This window comes from Lampetra planeri, chromosome 11, assembly GCF_965212315.1.
Source record: "Lampetra planeri chromosome 11, kcLamPlan1.2.h2, whole genome shotgun sequence".
In the NCBI taxonomy this organism is placed as follows: Eukaryota; Metazoa; Chordata; class Hyperoartia; order Petromyzontiformes; family Petromyzontidae; genus Lampetra; species Lampetra planeri.
Window position 1 is genome coordinate 962,127 of NC_136117.1, and position 12,143 is coordinate 974,269.

The 12,143-nt window shown below is 51.7% G+C and overlaps 1 protein-coding gene across 2 annotated transcripts in view; it reads right to left on the reverse strand.

The window, feature by feature from the left end:
• LOC144721178 (complement C3) overlaps window positions 1-12,143 on the reverse strand; it is a 239,441-nt gene that overhangs the window by 42,289 nt on the left and 185,009 nt on the right. The window contains exons 30-31 of one of the 2 annotated variants that reach the window (XM_078598569.1): window positions 10,088-10,138; window positions 746-927 (exon numbers count right to left, since the gene is read on the reverse strand). In XM_078598569.1, the coding sequence (XP_078454695.1) occupies window positions 746-927; window positions 10,088-10,138 (233 nt within the window). Of the gene's footprint in view, window positions 1-745; window positions 928-10,087; window positions 10,142-12,143 lie in introns of both variants that reach the window. The other variant, XM_078598568.1, reaches the window with a different exon arrangement.

Consider the following 12,143-nt stretch of genomic DNA (forward strand, 5'->3'; position numbering starts at 1 on the left):
ATGTGATCAGATTTTGGTTTCAAAAGCTTTCACCACCAAACACAGCCAAACAACTGAAGCATTTAATGCACCAATTATCATGTTGTAAACTGTTGAAGAGCAATTTTCTAAATCAAATGTATAAATTGGATATGCGAGGTCAAGGGCAGAATGCAGGATGCTGAATTCTAGCCTGAAGATGCTTGTGAGCTGAAGCCATACTAATTGGCATGTTAAACGCTTGTACGTGCATCAATCCAATGGTTGGCTATGTCAAATGGCGGAGGGTCTTACAACACAAATTTTGCTCGATCATTAGGTTTTCCAACCCATAAAAATTAATTACGAAATTATATTGGTCGGAAAATCTTCCTACTCTCTCTGTGGACCAATACCCAAATGTCAACTGATTACAGGGATAAAAATGTGTGACTTAACGGTTTAGTTCGTAAATCTCGAGTACGTTATGGCAAGGTACACGTTACATTAATTGGGATTGGGTATTAATCATTTGAGTACATTATAGCGAAATTACATAAAGTGGGAGGGCGTAAATCGGGGTATTACTGTATATATGTTAATTGTATAATGCAACGTTCATGACAAATGTGGCGAGTCTTTTAATTGGGTTTATTTGACTGATTAATGCATGTAAGTTTAACTTATTTCGCACCATACATAGCCAACCATGCTAATGGGAGGTGCGGGGGAAGGACAACAACAATCGCTGGAAGTGCCAGTTTATTTATTATGAATTTGTACACACCTGTGTGGATCGGAAGCCGCCCCCGTAGTTTCGCTGCTCGGTAAGCCAGTCAACAATTTCTCGAGCGCTCTCATAGTGCTTCTTGCGCAGATACGTCAGTAGCCCATATGCGGTGGCCTCCACTGAGATTGCAGACATCTTAAGCACATGACTTGTTTCATCCGCCTTCCAATAGCGATGGCCTTAAACATGTGGTACAGATACATCCACAAATTAGTGTCTCTTCACTCTTATGTTGTGTTGCAGAGATAGGTAACTGATTTTTAGAACAGTAACATTGATGTGTAGTGAGCGACTTCTGAGACATAACGTGTAGAGGGATTCTTATTTATTTCTCACACTTCAGGCACAATCACTGGGCGACATATATATACAATAGCGGGAAGTACCCGGCGTTGCCCGGGCGAAAAAGACAGACAACCTTCATTTCAAAGTTAGTGCCAGGTCAGAGCGTTGTTTCAAATCCACCATCATCAGTATTTCTGCAACGATATAGAGGATAGCGATCATGTCCTGCCTGAGTAAATTTTAAGAAGTTTCTGGGATACTTATTGGTACACTTGGTGTCTTGCATGCATGGGGAACTTGGATTGAAATCCCCACATGGGCCATGGACCATTTGCTTGCAGACAACATCAAACAGGGCAGGGTCGTGATTCGGGTTAGGTAGCTCGGTACTAATGAAAGTGTCAATATCACTGCCATTATTTTATCCCGCATCCATAGCAATATGTGAGCATGAGGACGACCACGTTTTTGCCACTCAATGGTGTGCAAGTGACATATTGTCTTCACAAAGACGCCGCCTTCCTTTCTCGTGAAAAGCCTCATGAGTGCATCAACTTTGAGTTTAAACACCCTTGCAATTATGTCATGTCTATCGGTTGGTTTTTGGTTTTGATAAAGCTCAACCTGGATCTCCGTCCATTTAGGATTGCAAATAAAGGTGATAAAGAGATCTGGCCTGCCATATTGCCTGATATAGGTCATGGCATCCTGAGTCCTCTCATGCATGTATCTTGGTCCACCAGTGAATGATGAAGGCAAAATAACAAATTTACCCAAATTCAGAGCATTTGCATATCAGTCAGCATTGATAGCATCCCTGAGATGAACGCACTGTTCTACACGCAGGCGTTTTTGATTGAGTTGAATGTCGAGAAGGCGTTCACTCTCAATTTGGCATACTCATCGACTGGTAAAAGAGGTTGGCGCACCTCACTATGTGGTTTCCTCCTTCTCTGTGCATGATCATAAAGGAATATAAGTCCTTAGAGAAGACAGTTTTGTGAGGATGCCTTTGTCCTGTTGCTTTGATAATTTGTGGAATCTGGACGTGGTACCCATCTTGCCCATTCCACAAAATACGAGATATTGTAGGGCATCATATGCTCTCTTTGTCTCAGGAATGCGTTTGATGGTGTTGTCTTGGTATTGAAGCACAATGTCTCTCCTACCATGTTCCTCACCCACCATAAGAACAGCAACCTCACCACAAGTAGGGGCATGGTACCTCCGCGCATGCTTCCGCTTGGGACTTTGGATGCACTGATGACAACCTGATATTCATTGGAGGTGACTTGTTGTGCTGCATGATTGAAACTTGAAATCAATAAATTGTGTTGGTTGAGCATCCCTTCGAGAGAGAGGACAATTTGTAGTCGGGCACCAGGAACATTGTTGCATCGCAGGTTGCCTTGCTGACCCTCATCTCCCATGAAGAATAACTGAATGAACTTGGGCTCTTCACCGGTCAGTGATTGCATGTGTAATAAAGGACTCGTTCACTGGGTCTGTCTCCGTTGTCCTTTATTTGGGGTCTTTACACTTGTCCCACACGGCCCTCGCTCAGAGCATCCCCGCTTGGCAGCTCCACAGCTGCCTTCGCTCCCGTAGCCTTTCGCGCTCCTGCAGCTCCGCTGCAGGTCCCCTGTGCAGTCCTCCGGCTGCTCTCACTGCAGCGCCACCGCTGCTCCCCGTTCCTCCGTGCTCGGTCACCGCTGGCCGACGGTGCCGAGTCTTACTGTGTGTGGCGATCTCGCCACTCTCCAACCTCCGCCCTGCGTGGCCTCACTCTGTCTCTATTCCCAACACTCCCCCGTCTCTTCCGGTATCTCTCCCTTAAGACCTCACCCCTCTCTCTCACGTGACCTAACTCCTCCCCCCGTCACGTCATATCCGCGAGGCCGTTTACGCCCGCATTACACCACCCTCCCCCGTAGAGAAAATCCAGCCGACCTCGGCTGAACAATAACGACAACAAGTAATGCGAGCGAACACAACCATCACACATGCAATGACAACGAAGCATACAATAAATATAACAATAACAACAAGAACACAACAGTAAAATTCAACGAAATGTAAGGGACTTCGACTGCGTGCGGGTCGCCGGTCCGTCCCGGACGGGCGGCGGCCCTCCTGCAGACCGGGAACGTGACGGGGTTTTAGGAGCGACAGGATGAAGTCCTCCTGTTGCTATTGGAGGCCCGTCAACGTCCCGGTCCCGTGTCCCTGAAGGCCCAGCATCGGAGGTGTCCCGCAATCGTGTCTGCGGCGGGGTCGGAAGGGCGGCGGGGCTCGGAGTCCCCGCAGCCGTGGTAGGCTGACCCCGAGCAGAGTCCCCTGTCTCCTGTAGTGTCACGGCCGGCTTGTCTGTAAAAGGCACGACAGGCGCTCTTGCAAGGTCAACAGGCACAGGCAAGGGTGAGTCGGCAGCAACAGACCCCGGCAAGGCAACATCAGGAGATGACGCATCAGTTCGAGGGGCCACATATGGTTTCAAGCGAGACGTGTGAACGAACCAACGCCGAGATCCAAACCGAACACGCGCAGACTGTGGGTTGGGAACCTCGATGAGGCGAACCGGCCCTTGCCATGGTTTATGTAATTTAGGAGAGGTACCTGGCCGCACCTGCGGGCAATGGAGCCAGGCCATGTCCCCCACCTTCCATGGGCACTCCCCCTTAGAGCGTCGAGCACACCGCTCGTTCCGGGCCTGGGCTTTGGCCGTAGCCATGCGGGCCCCTTCCCGCGCCTCAGTAACATGGCGAACGGTGTCCTGAATGTAATCAGGAAGAGGCTTAGCAGGTCCCCTCACTCCAGTTCCCAACTGCACATCCATCGGCGGCACGTTTTCGCGACCGTACATAAGGAAAAACGGCGAATATCCTGTAGCCGCATCCGGTATGCCGAAAGTACCCCAGGGATATGCAAATCCCAATCTGATTGTTTTTCACTCACCGTGTGACACAACATGGCGGACAAAGTCCGATTTAGCCGTTTGACCATACCATCCGTTTGTGGGTGGTAGGGAGATGTCCGTATCTTTTTAGTTCCAAGAGCCGCACACACTTCCCCCAACAATTTAGAAGAAAAATTCCGGCCTTGGTCTGTGAGGAGCCTCTCCGGCGCCCCCTTGTCCATAACGTACCCAAATAGAAAGGCGTCTGTGATAGACGCCGCCGACTGGTCAGGCAACGGCCAGGCCATCGGCCAGCGGGAGAGGTACTCCACCCCAACCAGCAAGTATTTATTACCTTTAGCGGATGGCGGGAAGGGTCCCAAAATATCCAACGCCACCAATTCATTAACTCGAGACACCTGAATAGACTGTATTGGCGGCACATATGGTTGTTTAGGTGGCTTTTCGCCGGGCACAATCGGGACACGCGCGAACGTGACCGACGACATCTGTTGTCATGCCGTGCCAAAAGTAATCTCGCTGCAACGTCAATAGGGTCTTCTGCACCCCCAGATGTAAGAGCGTGTCGCAATGCAGAGTCCTAATCAATTCGTACCGCAAGGATGCCGGTACAACCAGACGCCAGCGTTCCTGTAACCCTTCCCTCCACATCAGCAGACCATCGCGGAGAGCGGTTTCCGGCATACCCCCCGTATCCGGTCCCCCACTCTTCTTCGCAGGCCGATTCCGTAAAGTCACCAATGAATCGTCCAACATTTGTTCCCGAATCCACACAGCCCTTGGAAGATTCAAAATCCCATCAGCCGGTCCCGGCTCCCTTGGAGCTTCAGGCACCTCGACCGCCAACGCAACAGGCTGAGGGGGATGCTGAATCGGCGCACATCTATGCGTCCCAGACGTGCACGCGCAAGGGGATCGCTGCAGCAACCTAGAAAGCGCGTCCGCATTCGCGTGACGCACCCCCTTCCGATGGTGAATTTGGAAGGAAAATTCTTGCAGCGTGTCCAACCACCGCGCCAACTGGCCGGATGGTTGGTCCATCTTGAGAGCATACTGCAAGGCCGCATGATCCGTGCGTACAATAAATGAACGACCGGAGAGATACGGTCGAAATTGGCGGAGAAAGAAAACAATAGCCAAAAGTTCCCTGCGAGTGACGCAGTAGCGGGTTTCTGCGGGAGACAAAACCCGGCTACCGTACGCCACCACGCGCTCCACACCACCTTTGGACTGAGACAACACGGCCCCAATGCCCGTGACACTCGCGTCCGTATCCAGAATGAAGGGGTGATCGAAATCAGGATAATCCAACGTCGGCGTCATAGCCAATCGATCGCGCAGGCCCTGAAATGCCGCCTCTTCTGGCGGTCCCCAAGCCAATTTCCATCCTTTACCCGTAAGGAGGTGCAAGGGCCTCGCGATCGTCACAAAATTCGGAACAAACCTCCGATAATATGAGGCAAACCCCAAAAACTGACGTACATCCCCCACCGTGGCCGGGGTTGGCCAGTTACGGATGCACGCTGTCTTGTCCGGATCCGTGGCCACCCCGTCCGCACTAACGATATGCCCCAAATAGCGCACGGACCGTTGCAGTAGGTGACATTTCTTAGGCTTAAATTTCAAATTAGCGGAACGCATCCTGGCGAACACAGCCTCCAACCGCAGTAAATGCTCGTCAAATGTGCGGCTGAAGACGATAATATCGTCTAAATATATCAGACATGTCTCCCACTGCAACCCCGTTAACACCAGCTCCATCAACCTTTGAAATGTGGCAGGGGCAGCATTCAACCCCATCGGAAGACAATTAAATTGGAATAACCCCTGCAGCGTACGGAAAGCATTCTTCTCCCGCGAGGGCTCGTCAAGGGGAAGCTGCCAGAATCCCGAAGAGAGATCTAGCGTTGAAAAGAACTTCGCCCCCAACAAGGCATCGAGGGAGTCGTCCATACGCGGCAGGGGGTACGCATCTGCCACAGACACTTTATTTAATTTCCGAAAATCCACACAAAATCGCAATTTGCCGTCTTTCTTTTTAACCAAAACAACAGGCGCGCCCCATGGGCTGTTAGATGGAGATATTATGTCCGCAGCCAGCATGTCATCCACTGCCCCTCGAACCTGATCTCGCTCCGCTGGACTCATCGATGCGAGTTTAACCGAATAGGGGCAGCGTCCCCTGTGTCAATATGATGGTAAAGCAAGGAGGTGCGTCCCAAGTCCAAATCGTTGGAGCTAAACACATCAGAATAACTCAATAATAATTTACGAAGCGCGCAACGTTGTTCCCCGGAAAGGGAAGGATTTCCCCCACACAATTCGGCGATCCAGCGATTATCTGCGGCCCCAGGGCCTGAAACACCACCAACCATGACCTGGCTGCCCAGATAATCTTGTGCCGTAAACGCCGTAGTGGCATGTGCCACAACCGTACCAGCCGGCACACACACATTTTCGGTACTTGCATTAAGCACCTGCAGAAACGGCTGCTGGTCCGGCCGGACCATAGTTTGCGCCCCGACGAGCGCCGATCCGCCCGTTATGGTGGCGGACGGCGACAACAAAACCCCAATTGCACCTTGACGACCAGGCACAGGCTTCCGATATCGCAAAGGGATAAGCATCTGTGAGCCAGGTGGAATATCAACAGATACCTCAGACAGCGCCTGCACCTGGGCGACCGGAGCAGGTCGCCCCCAGGGCGACGGTAGAAATGTAATTTTTCGCCCACCCGGTAATTCAATGCAGTTTTCATTCATTCTGATTAGAATGGGCATCTTGGCCAGAAAATCAGTTCCCAACAAACAAGGAACTGCAAGGGACCTCGAAATTAACACAATTCCCGAGGCCGACACTCCCCCGATAGATATTTTAGCGTCCACCTGGCCCACAATACCCCCGTTCGCAGCGACGCAGGAATCGTAAACCGGACGCACGGCCTCTGGTGGGATGCCCAACAGATGGAAAATTACATCGGATATAATGGTCGCGGACGCTCTGGAATCCACTAAAACACGCACGTCGACCCCTTGTATAGAACCAGGTACAGTGGACGAACCAGTAGCGGCCGCGACGACCCGCCGTGCCAATTTACGCCACTGCGTTACCGAGCGACATGGCACGACAACGGTGATGAGTGAGGTGTCAAGCCTTGCTGGGTGTCTGGTGCGCACCGACTTGCCTGTCCTGGAGGATCCTTCCGCGGCACGTCCGCTGTTGAGGCCTCCTGCTGGGGCGGACCTGGGACACGGGCCCAGCAGTCCCTGGCGTAATGGCACTTACGACCGCAGCGGAAGCAGTCGATGTCGTTGCGCCGCGCCGCAGGCCCCCCGTCCCGACGCTCCCGTGTCGGCGGCGCAAATCGCGGCCCCGGCCTACTGCGGGCCGACCACTGAGCAGAGGCAGCTGTCAGCTCCTGAGGGCCCCCCCCGTCAGGAACGTACACCGCCTTCCTTCGACGATGGGCCCCCCCGTCCACGCCGTGACTTGTTTCCAACGGCGCAGGTTGAACTGGGCATCCAGACATTTAGCGGCCGCCCGGGATGTCAGCTTTTCATGGCCACACACCGGCATAGGGATCCCCAAATCCCGGGACAGCTCGAGTATCTTTCCCAAAATGAGAGGTTCAAGCAGGTCAGGCTCCGTCTCCGGGTATGCGGCCATGGCCAACTCCAATACAGCACCCCTGTATGCCACCGGCGACTCCTCGGGTGCTCGCTGGCGTTGAACAAACCGGCGATGAGCATCATCCGGTGGCTCGTATGCATCTGCCATCTCGTCGAAAACTCCTCTCAATGTTTTCTTCTTCTTGGCCTTTATAGAATGGAAGAATCTCACCGACTCGTCGTCGAGAAGAGTCGGCAGAACCTCCAATGCCTCAGCGTCAGTCCACCTTGCAGAGTGTACTGCCGCCAAAAATCTGCAGGCGAAAGCACTCCAATCGCCACCGATGGAGAATTCCTTAACAGTTGTGAGATGACGACTGCGACTCCTTGTTCCGCCGTCCTCAGCCGATGACTCATCACGTGGCATATTCAAATGGCGTCGCATCGCAACGTGTTGAAGATGGCGGCCTCCCGCCGCGGAGAGCGCAAGATGGCGGCTTCCCGCCGTTCTTCTCCTGCCACGCCCAAGATGGCGTCTTCGTGCCGCGTGGCAGATGGCGCCGACAGCGCAGGCAAGGCGGCGGCCTGCAGACCACCATCGGCTCTCCCCAACGCCGTCCTCGGCGTGACGAGCTCGCACAATTGCGCCAGCACGGTTTTCAGTGTCTCCAGCTGCGCAGCCATCTGTCTCCATCTCAAGTCCGCGTTCTCCGGCGCCGACGGGTCCACCAACGTGGCGACGTCGTGGACTCCCGGACCCATACTCGTTCCCGGACGGATCTCCTCCTCCATCGCAGGCAGGTCCACCGCCTGATGAAGGTCGTCGTCGTCGGATGATGTAGCAGATCATGGCGCAGGAATATTCTTTCTTCTCAGCTGTTTTGACATGCCGTTTCACTTCTGACACCAGTGTAATAAAGGACACGTTCACTGGGTCTGTCTCCGTTGTCCTTTATTTGGGGTCTTTACACTTGTCCCACACGGCCCTCGCTCAGAGCCTCCCCGCTTGGCAGCTCCACAGCTGCCTTCGCTCCCGTAGCCTTTCGCGCTCCTGCAGCTCCGCTGCAGGTCCCCTGTGCAGTCCTCCGGCTGCTCTCACTGCAGCTCCACCGCTGCTCACCGTTCCTCCGTGCTCGGTCACCGCTGACCGACGGTGCCGAGTCTTACTGTGTGTGGCGATCTCGCCACTCTCCAACCTCCGCCCTGCGTGGCCTCACTCTGTCTCTATTCCCAACACTCCCCCGTCTCTTCCGGTATCTCTCCCTTAAGACCTCACCCCTCTCTCTCACGTGACCTAACTCCTCCCCCCGTGCCGTCATATCCGCGAGGCCGTTTACGCCCGCATTACACATGGATCCGATTTGATGATAAACTTGGCGCTGAACCTTAAATGTGGGCATAAAGTCTGGCTACACTATCTCCTTTGTCGCACCAAAATAAGTCATTTGAAAGCAGGAATTGTACTTTCTGATGTTGGCCAGAAAGTGTTTAGACTCAGGAGTATGGACAGATAGCAAGGATCTAAGTGGCTCAGGGGGCATCTGCACAAGAGGAAGTTTTACTTTTCCATGACTGCAGCACATTCCCTTGCATTTGCCTTTCCACTTTTTAGCGCCGCAATCTGTGCAAGTAATAGACATGCAGCCTATTATGACCATAGATTGATAATCGATATCTGGTTGGTAAATAAAAGCAGCTATGTTCCAGTCGGGGTTATTTGCTCTTGTTCTAGATGCAGCAGCATGACGGACTTGTCTTTGGCGTGCCATTTGATGATGTTGTAGTTCCTCTGCCCATGCTGTTGCAGTGACTGTGCGGTCCCTTGCCTGTCGAGATGCATGATGTTCAGGGTTTTCTACAACCCGTGCTGCTGCAGTGGCTCTGCGGTCCCTGGCTTGTCGAGATGCACGATGGTCAGGCGTTTCTTAAAGGCATGCTGCTGCAGTGACTGTGCGGTCCCTGGCATGTCGAGATGCACGCACTGTTTAGGAATTTCCTCAGCCCGTGCTGCTGCAGTGCGTGTGCGGTTGTGGCTTGTCGAGATGCACGTTGTTGAGAGTTGAACTCTTCTTGGGCATCAGCAGTGGTTGTGCAGTCAGTAGCTTGTTGGAGTGCACGCTGCTCCTCATTTTCCAGAGCGTGTGCTGCTGAGGTGGCTTCTTTGTTTTTTTAGAAAGGTGCTGCTCCTGCAGTGTTTGTTGGGCGTGGCGCAGCGCCACTCGCTTTGTGTTTTTTTTTATTAGAGAGCATTGTTTTATTTCTTTTAGGCATTTGTGCGGCACATGAAAATTTGACAACAGTGAGTACGCGGATAGATCGTTAGTGTAACAGGCATGGCCTATCTGTCTCCTCCGGTGGTCTTTATTTAGAAGTGTAGTTAGGAGGAGCATGCATGCATCTGTGAAAATGAGCCAATGCACACGAATGTAACATAACAGCACTGCTCAAGCATCGTACTGAGGGATGAAGTGTTGACAAAGGTATAGGGAATGCAAAAAAGGAAAAATGTAGTAGCGCGGCGTTGCTCACACTTGCTTGTACGATTTTGACCCGGCTCGCAGTTTCTGTCCGGCTCCTCTGCTGCTGTGCAAGATTGGCGGCACACAGAGAACACAGCCGTCACGTTGGGACATCATAATAACGCACGCACACGGCACTGCGTACGTGTGTGTGTGTTGTGTGTATAGAGCAGGTAGCGTAGGTGTTAGTGCGGCGTGCCACGACCTCGGCAACCTGAGTTATATAACTGACAAGGGCCGACAGCGGTAACGATAATGTCAATCGGTTGTGGGCCTCACCTAGGTCTCTGCAGCATGGAATCTGTAGCTGGTGCGGTGTGTAAACATCGGCAATGGGGAGACAACGGCGGGCGGGCTTGGTGTTGGGAATGCACTCCCTTGTGTGCCATTTCTGTCTTTATAAGTGCTTGCAGCTTGCCCGGTCGCCTTTGTGTCCCGAGCGGCGATGTTTACACAACGCATAAGGCAGTCATTATAGTCGGAGTGGACATAGTGGAGGCTCGGCACAGTTCAAGAGAATGTGAAAAGTTGTAGGCAATGAGATGAATGCAAGTGGAGTTGCTGGGTTCGTGCTGCAGCACGCTGAGCGTTACGCTACCGACACACACACAGTGAACGACGGAGACATACATGGACTCACACATAAATGGTCTGACACACAAACACATGGAGGAATAAACACAAAAGAAAAGTGAAAGATATGTCGTTTGTGGGTGGCAAGTGTTATTTTGTAAATGCTATTGCCTTACAAGAAGCAAAAAGGCAAGATTTCTCCCCAAACGTATAGTTAGTGTGCGGAACAGTGGTAGATACGAGAGGGTAGGTCTTGGCACTGTTAGAAGGTGTATCTTCTTCTTCTTATGTTACGCTGTGTGGAAGCTACCTGGTCTCTCGCTTCGCATGAAGCTCCAGGTCTTCTCGGCCACAGTCAAAAGGCTGGAATGGGCTACAAGACCATCACCAAGCAGCTTGGTGAGAAGGTGACAACAGTTGGTGCGATTATTCGCAAATGGAAGAAACACAAAAGAACTGTCAATCTCCCTCGGCCTGGGGCTCCATGCAAGATCTCACCTCGTGGAGTTGCAATGATCATGAGAACGGTGAGGAATCAGCCCAAAACTACACGGGAGGATCTTGTCAATTATCTCAAGGCAGTTGGGACCATAGTCACCAAGAAAACAGTTGATAACACACTACGCCGTGAAGGACTGAAATCCTGCAGCGCCCGCAAGGTCCCCCTGCTCAAGAAAGCACATCTACATGCCCGTCTGAAGTTTGCCAATGAACATCTGAATGATTCAGAGGACAACTGGGTGAAAGTGTTGTGGTCAGATGAGACCAAAATGGAGCTCTTTGGCATCAACTCAACTCGCCGTGTTTGGAGGAGGAGGAATGCTGCCTATGACCCTAAGAACACCATCCCCACCGTCAAACATGGAGGTGAAAACATTATGCTTTGGGGGTGTTTTTCTGCTAAGGGGACAGGACAACTTCACCGCATCAAAGGGACGATGGACGGGGCCATGTACCGTCAAATCTTGGGTGAGAACCTCCTTCCTTCAGCCAGGGCATTGAAAATGGGTCATGGATGGGTATTCCACCATAACAATGACCCAAAACACACGGCCAAGGCAACAAAAGAGTGGCTCAAGAAGAAGCACATTAAGGTCCTGGAGTGGCCTAGCCAGTCTCCAGACCTTAATCCCATAGAACATCTGTGGAGGGAGCTGAAGGTTCGAGTTGACAAACATCAGCCTCGAAACCTTAATGACTTGGAGAAGATCTGCAAAGAGGAGTGGGACAAAATCCCTCCTGAGATGTGTGCAAACCTGGTGGCCAACTACAAGAAACGTCTGACCTCTGTTATTGCCAACAAGGGTTTTGCCACAAAGTACTAAGTCATGTTTTGCAGAGGGGTCAAATACTTATTTCCCTCATTAAAATGCAAATCAATTTATAACATTTTTGAAATGCGTTTTTCTGGATTTTGTTGTTGTTATTCTGTCTCTCACTGTTCAAATAAACCTATCATTAAAATTATAGACTGATCATTTCTTTGTCAGTGG